Consider the following 12,407-nt stretch of genomic DNA (forward strand, 5'->3'; position numbering starts at 1 on the left):
CTAGTTATCCCCCAGTAATACACCAGTTATCCACCTGTTATCCCCCAGTTATCCACCTGTTATCCACTAGTTATCCCCCAGTAATACACCAGTTATCCACCTGTTATCCACTAGTTATCCCCCAGTAATACACCTGTTATCCACCTGTTATCCACTAGTTATCCCCCAGTTATCCCCTAGTAATCCCCCAGTTATCCACCAGTTATCCCCCAGTAATACACCTGTTATCCCCCAGTAATACACCTGTTATCCCCCAGTTATCCCCCAGTAATACACCAGTTATCCCCCAGTTATCCACCAGTTATCCCCCAGTAATACACCTGTTATCCACCTGTTATCCCCCAGTTATCCCCCAGTAATACACCTGTTATCCACCTGTTATCCCCCAGTTATCCCCCAGTAATACACCAGTTATCCCCCAGTAATACACCAGTTATCCACCAGTTATCCCCCAGTAATACACCAGTTATCCCCCAGTTATCCCCCAGTAATACACCAGTTATCCCCCAGTAATACACCAGTTATCCACCAGTTATCCCCCAGTAATACACCTGTTATCCACCTATTATCCCCCAGTAATACACCTGTTATCCTCCAGTAATACACCAGTTATCCCCCAGTTATCCCCCAGTAATATACCAGTTATCCCCCAGTTATCCACCAGTTATCCCCCAGTAATACTCCTGTTATCCACCTGTTATCCCCCAGTTATCCCCCAGTAATACACCTGTTATCCCCCAGTTATCCCCCAGTAATACACCAGTTATCCCCAGTAATACACCAGTTATCCCCCAGTAATACACCTGTTATCCCCCAGTTATCCCCCAGTTATCCACCTGTTATCCCCCAGTTATCCCCCAGTAATACACCAGTTATCCACCTGTTATCCACCTGTTATCCCCCAGTTATCCCCCAGTAATACACCAGTTATCCCCCAGTAATACACCAGTTATCCCCCAGTAATACACCAGTTATCCTCCAGTAATACACCAGTTATCCCCCAGTAATACACCAGTTATCCACCTATTATCCACCTGTTATCCCCCAGTAATACACCAGTTATCCACCTATTATCCACCTGTTATCCCCCAGTTATCCCCCAGTAATACACCAGTTATCCACCTATTATCCACCTGTTATCCCCCAGTTATCCCCTAGTTATCCCCCAGTAATACACCAGTTACCCACCTATTATCCCCCAGTTATCCCCCAGTTATCCCCCAGGTATCCTGTTATGTGTTTCAGTGTCGGCGTGTGTGTATGAACGATTCACTGACTCACTGTTGTGTTTCAGTGTCGGCGTGTGTGTCTGCTGGCCCCTCGATGAAGCCCCTGCCGTCCTCGTTCTTCGAGCCGGCTCCGGGACAGCTCTTCGCTCAGCCGGCCCAGAGTTCCCTGAAGGTGGAGCCGCAGACGTCGGTCGGCGACACCTGGAAGTTCCTGCAGACCCTGACCGTCGACTCTCAGCCCAAAGCCGTGTCGGTGAGCAGCTTCACACAACAGCCCAGCGACTTCTCCACCGTCAACATGGCGGACCTGCGCGACTTCAACCTGGGGAACTTCATGACGGCGGAGCCGATGAGCGGCGCGAGCACCTCGAGTGCGGTTCCCCAGGACATGCAGAACATGCAGAACACCTTCCGGGTGGAGGACGAGATCCCAGAGTTCCCCAGCTTCTCCGAGGTGCAGAGCGACGTCGACAACATCAACATCGACGAGTTCCAGGTCAGCGCTCGCTTACGCTTACTCAGATTCTCAATTAGCGTTTGTTTTTAGTTACATGGTAATTTTAGTGTCATTTATTTAAAGCTGCAGTGTGTAATATTTACAGAAATACAATATCATAAACATAACTATGTTTTCAGTGGTGTATAAAGGGGGGGGGGGGGGGGGGGGGGGGGTTGCGACGTTCGTCTGTTATAGGACAACTTAGTTTGAATAAACGACCAGACACTGATTAGTTACTTGATCGCCTAAACTAAAAAAATAAAATTAATATTTGTGTAGTGTTCAATGTTGTTATCGATAGAGATACGCGGATGGGATATTATTTCATCCGCAACCGCATCACAAAACTCATCATCCGCACCAACGTATTTTGACCAAATTTCAAAGCCGAGATGCGCTCTAGTTTACAATGCAATGCAAGTGAACGAGGCGCGCCGGCGCCTCCATGTCACGGTTATTATATTGTCTGCTATATTTGCTTTTTATTTAGTAAATACATGCAATTGGTTGATGAAACATTTATTAAAATTAAGATACAATTTGTACAAAACGAAATTCGCTTTAAAGAAAGGCTTTCTACAAAGCAAAACTTAATGAAGTGGTAAAAATCATGTCTCCCGATATAATGCGCATCTTATGATCCTATCTTTTATTACAATTGTTTTTGAGCTAAAATCATGTAGGCTATATACACACTTTATATGTTTCTTTTATCAAACATGTTTGGGGCCAGTCAAGGGGTATTTAAACTGCACGATCAGTTATCAGTAATGATACGTTGTTTATTATTGCAAATGTTTATTGCTAATGTTTATTATTGCAAATGTTTTTCATTTGTTTAATAAATCTCATAATGATGGCACATCACTATATCATAGTCAAAGATTTTATTTCTATCTCAAATGATTGGCGGTCAGTCAGGGGGTACTTGGCAAAGAATCAAATACAGTTGGAAACGACGTAGACCATTAATAACACAGACTGTTAACAATTGTTTTTAATTAGTATTTAAAATTCTCTACAACAATTTTTTTTGGAAAAAAATATTTTAATAACACGGTTTTGGCGGTTATAGAGTTCGAAATGATGGTGTTCAACTATAACCGTCGGTCTCACGGTTATATACTAACCGTCACACCCCTATCGACATGTTTCTACGGTGGCCCTGAACGGACAAACGCGTTTCGTCACTATGCTGTTCTTCATGATAAGAAGCTCGCTAAAGTCAGCGAATAAAACACTGACACAATGATGAACAAGTGACAATAATAACCTCATTGTTTAACTGGCTACTCTCTGCGGTCTCAGACGACGACATCACTCCCTGTCGGCAACCGTAACTTCTGTTGGGTGCAATTCACAACCTCACCACTAGATGCCGCTAAAATTACACACTGTTGCTATTTAGGTTTGTTTTATTTTTATTTGTGTTTTATTTATTTATTTCCTGTTGCTGATTTTAGTGCTTCAACTTAAACTTATTTCAGCTTATTGTAGAGCCGCAGGATTCTGGGTGAATCTTGTTTCATTACTGGATGAATCAGTGAATCACTTGAATGAATGATTCAATGACTCACTCATAAAGGCTTGTTTCATTACTGGATGAATCAGCGACTCTCTTGAATGAATGATTCAATGACTCACTCATAAAGACTTCCCTTGTTTAAACGTTCGCTGTGATCGTACATGTCGAAGCTTTAATGGGCAGAGCCGAATCGCTGTCATGTAAGAATAAGATCATGTGTGTGTTTGAATCTTTTAACCATTAATCCTGCAGCTCTAGTGTATTGGCAAGGCATCATTTCTAATGTATATTTCACAGAGCGGAAACCTAGTTAATAGTTGTAATGCTAATGTCTGTGTTCCAGGCCATGTTAGGCGGCGAGTCGATGGGGAAGTCCGCGTGTCACATGACCACGGCGAACGCCGGTGAGGTCCCGGATCAGCCGGCGGATCCATCGGCCAACAGCTCCACCTGGATGAGCTTCCCCCCCAGCATCGCCAGTCTCCTACAGAACGAGCCCATGATGGAGAGCGGCTCCAGCCCGGCGTCCGCGGTGCTCGACGACCTGGAGGTGCTGAACTCCATCGACGACGACCGCTTCATGTCCATCTTCACCAGCAGCAATCACATGGGGTTCCTCTCCGGACACCCCACCTAAACCAGCGGCGACCCAAGACTCTTGTTCAGGCCGAGGTGAAGGAGTTACTCCGAAGAACAACGAACGCTCAGTCCTGAAACACACCGTCTCTGATGAACCCTTTCAGACACAATACATACGAGATTATATTGGGTGGCGGTTTTGGATCAGATGTGTATCTTGTGTACAGTGAGGTAGAATAAACCTTGTCTCTATAAACAGCAGTGCCTTATTAAGCCAATCACAGCGCGAATTACAGCCTCATCAAGCAGCTCAGCCAATCACAGCGCGAATTACAGCCTCATCAAGCAGCTCAGCCAATCACAGCGCAAATTACAGCCTCATCAAGCAGCTTAGCCAATCACAGCGCAAATTACAGCCTCAAGCATCTCAGCCAATCACAGCGCAGAATTACAGCCTCATCAAGCAGTTCAGCCAATCACAGTGCAAATTACAGCCTTATCAAGCAGTTCAGCCAATCACAGCACAGAATTACAGCCTTATCAAGCAGTTCAGCCAATCACAGCGCAGAATTACAGCCTTATTAAGCATCTCAGCCAATCACAGCGCATAATTACAGCCTCATCAAGCAGTTCAGCCAATCACAGTGCAGAATTACAGCCTTATCAAGCAGTTCAGCCAATCACTGCGCAGAATTACTGGCTCATCAAGCAGTTCAGCCAATCACAGCGCAGAATTACTGGCTCATCAAGCAGCTCAGCCAATCACAGCACAGAATTACAGCCTTATCAAGCAGTTCAGCCAATCACAGCGCAGAATTACAGCCTTATTAAGCATCTCAGCCAATCACAGCGCAGAATTACTGGCTCATCAAGCAGCTCAGCCAATCACAGCCTTAGAAACACTGAGCTTTAGTTACACGTCCTTACAGAGAATCTGTGATTTCAGAGATGCGAAATATATTATCATTGTACAGTAGAATGTACTCCAGCAATAAGTTTAATAACACATTATCTTGTAAGGAATATCACACAATTGTCTTCCTTGTTTTACTGTTGTTTGCCAATTATAATTGTAATAAGTTTTTGTTGCTTTTTCAATTTTAAAGGATTTATTTGTTAATTTGATTACCATAATTTTTTATTAAAAACAATTGTACTGGGCGGCAGTGGCTCAGTGGTTCATGTAGGTTGTCTACAAACCGAAAGGTTGGTGGTTCAATCCCCGGTTCCACCTGACCAAGTGTCGAGGTGTCCATGAGCAAGACACCTAACCCCAGCTGCTCCCGACGAGCTGGGTGGCGCCTTGCATGGCTGACACCGCAGTCGGTGTATGAATGAGTGAGTGGATGGGTGAATGTGAGGCTATGTAAAGCGCTTTGGTGGCCATAGGTCTATGAAAGCGCTATATAAATGCAGTCCATTTACCATTTACCATAAAAACAGCTTTTCTGAATAAATTAACTTTTTATAAAATAAAAAAACCTTATTATTGTAAAAATATTAAAACGTTAAAGTTCTATGAATTGCTGTATTTTCATACATGATTTTTGATTATCCAAATTTAATTAAACCATTAAAACGCAATCCAGCATTTCCACACACACACAAAAATACACTGGAATTTTCATTTTCAATTTATTAGACATGTTTTTTGAGCACTAAAATGAAATCCAGTAACATTAAAACAAAAATGTTGATGTTGAAAATGCCAGAGCGCTAGAGAACCTCACGGCGGCTCACACAGATCCAAACACACACATTTATAGTTTATATCTGATGTTTAAATAAAACTGCACTATTTTATTCGCCGCTGCTCCAATCATGAGGCTAAAGTTATCAGATATTGATCTACAGTATATGAGTGATCTACAGTATATGAGTGATCTACAGTGATCTAGTTTCTGCGCTTGTGTCCTGGTCACCATCGCTCCGCTGTTAATCTGCCAGTGTTGGTGTGTGTGTGTATGCTAATCTTCCACTGACGGTCATTAGCATGAGCTTCTGCTGGCGGGAATCTGCTGTTTCCAGTCGATCTAACGTGTATATACTCTGTTCTGTTTGATCATCTGTTCGCATTCATGTAACGTGTTCATTCTGTTTCTGTGGCCTTCCTGCAGGTGTACAAACTAAAGCTTTTGTACTATTATACGAGCTGTAATAAATGCAACAACTGTTGAAAATGTCCTGGTTGTTTATATGGCGCAGAGAACCAACCGAACGAACCGAGTCTCGTTGATTTAGGAGTGAACTCACTCGTTGAATGGATGAACTGGATGAATCAGCGTTATTGAACAAATATCTTGAATGATTGATTCAGTGACTCGCTCAAACAGTTCACTTCATTACCGGATGAATCAGCGTTTTCACTCAAAGAGTTCACTCGTTTCATTACCGGTTGAATCAGCGTTTTAGAACAAATATCTTGAATGATTGATTCAGTGACTCACTCAAAGAGTTCACTCATTTCATTACCGGATGAATCAGCGCTTTTGAACAAATATCTTGAATGATTGATTCAGTGACTCACTCAAAGAGTTCACTCATTTCATTACCGGATGAATCAGCGCTTTTGAACAAATATCTTGAATGATTGATTCAGTGACTCGCTCAAAGAGTTCACTCGTTTCATTACCGGATGAATCAGCGCTTTTGAACAAATATCTTGAATGATTGATTCAGTGACTCGCTCAAAGAGTTCACTCGTTTCATTACCGGATGAATCAGCGTTTTTGAACAAATATCTTGAATGATTGATTCAGTGACTCGCTCAAAGAGTTCACTCGTTTCATTACCGGATGAATCAGCGTTTTTGAACAAATATCTTGAATGATTGATTCAGTGACTCGCTCAAAGAGTTCACTCGTTTCATTACCGGATGAATCAGCGTTTTTGAACAAATATCTTGAATGATTGATTCAGTGACTCGCTCAAACAGTTCACTTCATTACCGGATGAATCAGCGTTTTCACTCAAAGAGTTCACTCGTTTCATTACCGGTTGAATCAGCGTTTTAGAACAAATATCTTGAATGATTGATTCAGTGACTCGCTCAAAGAGTTCACTCGTTTCATTACCGGATGAATCAGCGTTTTTGAACAAATATCTTGAATGATTGATTCAGTGACTCACTCAAAGAGTTCACTCATTTCATTACCGGATGAATCAGCGCTTTTGAACAAATATCTTGAATGATTGATTCAATGACTCACTCAAAGAGTTCACTCGTTTCATTACCGGATGAATCAGCGTTTTTGAACAAATATCTTGAATGATTGATTCAGTGACTCACTCAAAGAGTTCACTCATTTCATTACCGGATGAATCAGCGCTTTTGAACAAATATCTTGAATGATTGATTCAGTGACTCGCTCAAAGAGTTCACTCGTTTCATTACCGGATGAATCAGCGCTTTTGAACAAATATCTTGAATGATTGATTCAGTGACTCGCTCAAAGAGTTCACTCGTTTCATTACCGGATGAATCAGCGTTTTTGAACAAATATCTTGAATGATTGATTCAGTGACTCGCTCAAAGAGTTCACTCGTTTCATTACCGGATGAATCAGCGTTTTTGAACAAATATCTTGAATGATTGATTCAGTGACTCGCTCAAAGAGTTCACTCGTTTCATTACCGGATGAATCAGCGTTTTTGAACAAATATCTTGAATGATTGATTCAGTGACTCGCTCAAACAGTTCACTTCATTACCGGATGAATCAGCATTTTCACTCAAAGAGTTCACTCGTTTCATTACCGGATGAATCAGCGTTTTTGAACAAATATCTTGAATGATTGATTCAGTGACTCACTCAAAGAGTTCACTCATTTCATTACCGGATGAATCAGCGCTTTTGAACAAATATCTTGAATGATTGATTCAATGACTCACTCAAAGAGTTCACTCGTTTCATTACCGGATGAATCAGCGTTTTTGAACAAATATCTTGAATGATTGATTCAGTGACTCACTCAAAGAGTTCACTCGTTTCATTACCGGATGAATCAGCGCTTTTGAACAAATATCTTGAATGATTGATTCAGTGACTCGCTCAAAGAGTTCACTCGTTTCATTACCGGATGAATCAGCGTTTTTGAACAAATATCTTGAATGATTGATTCAGTGACTCACTCAAAGAGTTCACTCGTTTCATTACCGGATGAATCAGCGTTTTTGAACAAATATCTTGAATGATTGATTCAGTGACTCGCTCAAAGAGTTCACTCGTTTCATTACCGGATGAATCAGCGTTTTCACTTAAAGAGTTCACTCGTTTCATTACCGGATGAATCAGCGTTTTCACTTAAAGAGTTCACTCGTTTCATTACCGGATGAATCAGCGTTTTAGAACAAATATCTTGAATGATTGAATCAATGACTCACTCAAAGAGTTCACTCGTTTCATTACTGCACGAATCAGCACTTTTTTTTAAATGAATCACTAGAACGAATGATTCAACAAATCTTTTAACCATTAATCGTGCAGCTCTAGTTTATTGCCAGGGCATTATTTCTAATTCTCATTTAGTTTAAGTTTTTCAACTTAAATTTTACAAATTAAAGTGTGCTTTTGTACGATCACACGAGCTGTAATAGATGCGAACAACTGCAGAATGTGCGTTACTTGAGAGACACTTCACTGAGAGACACAGCTGAAAATATCCTTGTTTATTTGGCACAAGAACAAATGAACCGAACGAACGTTGAATACAAAAAATAAAAAAAGTTTAAAAGGAAAAACACAAATCACAGCCCTTTTGGCATCATAATCATCATCATTTCCAACGTAACGAAACAGAAATCGGCAACGCTTCTACAAAACAAATGAGTGTTTGGTCAGGTGACCTCCAGATTGGTGACTTTATCGATGATGTGCGAGCGGCGAGGAACGCTCTCCAGGTCGAACATGCTCTCGTAGATGGTGGGGCAGATCTTCCAGCGGTTGTTGCGGTAGATGCCCAGGTACGTGTAGACGTCGGGCTTGTAGTAGAGCACGCACTTGACGCCGGCCGCGCGGATAGTGGCGTCCAAACGCATCACCTGCTCCTCGTCCGTGAAGTTCTGGTTGTAAACGCAGATGACGTGCCTGGAGTCGGAGCGCGGGTCGCGCGGGCTAGCCTTAGCGGAGGTGATCCTGCCGTCCAGCGCGGCTCTAGCGATGCTCTCCCAGGCGCGGTCCACCTTGAAGCCCGTGTCCAGATGCATTAGCCACTTCCCGTCCAGGACGCTGTGGTTTAGCGCTAGCTCTCGTATGGTGTGGTAGGTGACGCTACGTCCGCTGGCTAGCAGCGTCTCCCAGCTGTCCTGAAGCCCGTCCACGTCTCCGGTCTCCTCGCAGTAGTGCGGGCCACGGACCGCGATCCATCCCACCGGCCGATCGCCCTCGCGCGCTGCGTATCGGCTCACCTGCGACGGCCGGTTCGACTCTAGCCAGCCGCTGAACTCCGCGCGGGGCGTCTTACGCGCGTCGAAGATGATCCAGGGGTCCATGTCGGCGGCCATGGCCTCGGCCGCGTAATCCTCGGCGGAGAGTTGCTCGGAGCGACCGGCCTCGTCCTCCGCCATACTGTACGAACAATGAAAACGCTATTAAGTCCCCTTGTAATCAGTGTTACCCCTTAAAACTCATCTTTGATCACCAACATTTTTCTCAAGGTTTTTTCCTAGAATAAAAATTCTTCATGCCTTAATATAGCTTGAATGTAACTCGACACCCTTGCCTCATTTAATATACGTTGTTGTATGAATATGCAAATTAGCCCTGCCTCCACTCACTCACAAACCCAAGTATCGGCGTTTCAACGTGTATTAAAGGTGTACAAATCTGTTTGGTTTTATGTCAATGTTCCTAAGAACGTTTTAAGTTATGAAAATGTAATTATTAACGTTTATATAAATGAGAAAACATTAAAGTCTCCCTGTAGTCAATAACTTTATCCCTTAAACTCATCTTTGATCCCCAAAATGACACATTTAAATTTTATTTTTCTTGATAAAATGTCTTCATGCCTTAGAATATCTTGAATGTAACTCGACACCCTTGCCTCATTTAGTATGCGTGGTTCTATGAATATGCAAATGAGCCCCGCCTCCACTCACTCCCTCAGCTCAGAGATCCACTGGTTGACGATCACACGTTGATCTGATTGGTTACAAGGTAGTTTGTGACGTCAGAAACACCAGCGATTTCAAAGCGTGTTTTTGAGACTGTCTTTGGTTCACTGCAGTTTTAAGGAGGAAATACTCAGCAATGGTGTCGACTTATGAACTTACACATGGTTTGTCTTAAAGCATATTAAACACACACCACATAGACACATAAGCAACATTAAAAGCTGGATTTACACCACAGGGGGACTTTAAGGGAATTTACAATAAGATCTGTAACACCGTTTCAAAAACGTTAGATGAAAAAAACATGTTTTTGTGTTAACGATTTGATACACACCTGAATATATAATCAAACAGACAAATGGTATAATACGGCAACAAACGTATTAAAATGACTAGGCCTATACTTGATTAAAGGTGCAGTATGCTATTTCTGAGAAATCACCCCAAACAAACACGCCCCTACCTTTGTAGCTCCGCCCCCAAACTCACGCTATGCAACACAGGCCCCTCCCCCCTAATGAGTGGACACGCCCCTGACTGCTGATTGGCTACAAGTGTGTTGTGCCGCTCGTTCATCAGTGTTTTGGGCCTTTCACACAGGACGCGGTATGCGCGGCGCTGCGCTATAAAACCCATTCATCTCAATGGCTTGCGCCGCGCAAGGACGTTTTGTTGCTGCGTCGACCAAAGCGCAAGCGCAGCGGTGCGCATCATTGGCGAGCTCGCGCGCACGCCGCGGTCAAAGTTCAAAATAGTTCAACTTTTGCCGCTGCGCTCTGTGACGATTACCAGCGCGGCCAATAGAATCGGGGGATCCAAACAAGCACGGAAATCAAAATGGATGAACGTCTAGTCTTGTGTGTGTCGGAATTTCCTGAGCTGTACGATACAAGTTTGAGGTCGTTCAGATAAGTTTGAGGACTTTTCCATCGTCAGGAAAGCTGTATTCACAAATCAGTATTTTATGAGGATTTGATGCTCAAGAAACATTTATGATTATTATCACTGTTGAAAACCGTTATTTACATTTTTATTTCAGGATTCTTTTATGAATGGAAAGTTCAAAAGAACAGCATTTATCTGAAATAGAACCTTTTGTAACATTATAAATGTAGAATGGGACAGATGCATTGTTTGCTGCTGCCCGAAAGGAGGAACAACAGACGTAATAGAGCTCCCGCTAGTTTTTAAAACTCCGCCTACGTCATAGCGCAGAGCAAATCGCGTTGTATCTGAAGGGCAACGCAGAACCCAGCGGCAAGCGCCGCGCATACCGCGTCCTGTGTGAAAGGCCCATTTCACAGAAATCGCGTACTGCGCCTTTAAATATGCGGTTGTGTATCATGTCAGATGAACATTCGACTAACGTTCTGGCAATGTTATGAGCTTAACGTTAATAGAACGTTTATTTAAAAGTTATATGGGGTCAGTTGCATAAAATTTGTCTTTAACACTGTGTTTTAAGAACTAGTCTGACCAACTAGCAGTTAATAAGGGGGTAATTTGTCTTATTTTGGGGATTTAAGTTACACTAATGTACTTTTTTTATGTAACTGGAGTAAAGGTTTAAAGAAATAAAAGTTGATAAAACTAGTCTAAGCAGTTTATGTAACCGGCCACTAGACTTTAAAAATGGTTTCAAAACATTAGCACAAAAATGTTATTTATACATCGTTCATGGAAGGTTTTTCCGAGACATTTTAGTTGAACGTTCATCTAATGTTTCTAAATGTTACTTGTTTCATAACGTTCAAAAGTAACATTCCCATAATGATACAACTGAACTTTCCTTTAATGTTTCCACATAACCAAGAAAACGTTGTGAACTTTCTGGAAACATTCAGAACTGAATACTTCTAGGGAACGTTATAGGCAAAACGTTCTCGCGTTAGATGCGTTTGTTGGTGTTTTCTGCGTCTGTATCATCAGATCTTCACTGTTCATCATCAGACATGATACAAAATGGCATATTTAATCGCAAAACCCCAGTATCATCATTTTTAATATGTTCTTTGCCATATTAAATGTATTAAAAGTGTAAAATTCTCACTCTGTAGTGTGTTTTTCTAGCAAAACTCTGCTGAGTCACTGCGGCTCTTTCCGCCTCAACACTTCCGGCTTCCGCTTAGACCTCTTCTTCTTCTTCTTCTTCTTCTTCTTTGTTTTATCGCGGTTGGCATTTTCTGTTAGCGCACTTCCGCCACCAGCTGTAATGGCGCGCTGGTGTGGAAGAAAAACATTAATAAATCAGCTATAATTAAGAACTGTCTTACACTATATACCTCTATCTATATTCTCTCACACACTTTTATTTTAAAGTCGTTTCGGTTTCCAGCTCGACGTCGGAACTTGATTTAGAACACCCCGGAAGCACACACACACAAACGGAACCGTAAAGAAGCGAGAACTCGCGCAGCCGGAAATCGCGGAGAGAATCCACCGTAAAATGACGATAAAAATC

General features: G+C 42.4%; 2 protein-coding genes across 3 annotated transcripts in view; one reads left to right on the forward strand and one right to left on the reverse strand.

Annotated features, from left to right (window-relative positions):
• The window catches only part of rela (v-rel avian reticuloendotheliosis viral oncogene homolog A), a 39,107-nt gene extending 33,095 nt beyond the window's left edge, over positions 1-6,012 (forward strand). The window contains exons 11-12 of one of the 2 annotated variants that reach the window (XM_082161642.1): positions 1,295-1,725; positions 3,597-6,012. In XM_082161642.1, the coding sequence (XP_082017768.1) occupies positions 1,295-1,725; positions 3,597-3,890 (725 nt within the window). In that variant the 3' untranslated portion in view covers positions 3,891-6,012. Of the gene's footprint in view, positions 1-1,245; positions 1,726-3,596 lie in introns of both variants that reach the window. The other variant, XM_082161643.1, reaches the window with a different exon arrangement.
• A 2,473-nt stretch (positions 6,013-8,485) lies between these two features.
• On the reverse strand, positions 8,486-12,151 carry cUnh11orf68 (chromosome Un C11orf68 homolog). Its single transcript, XM_082161667.1, has 2 exons — positions 11,997-12,151; positions 8,486-9,398 (listed from the first exon to the last, which is right to left on the reverse strand). Exon 2 carries the CDS (start codon positions 9,395-9,397, stop codon positions 8,669-8,671), a length of 729 nt encoding a protein of 242 aa, XP_082017793.1. The 5' UTR covers position 9,398; positions 11,997-12,151; the 3' UTR covers positions 8,486-8,668.
• Positions 12,152-12,407: the final 256 nt, after the last annotated feature.

The sequence above is a fragment of the Leuciscus leuciscus genome (genome assembly GCF_965113295.1).
Source record: "Leuciscus leuciscus genome assembly, chromosome: 2".
Lineage (NCBI taxonomy): Eukaryota > Metazoa > Chordata > Actinopteri > Cypriniformes > Leuciscidae > Leuciscus > Leuciscus leuciscus.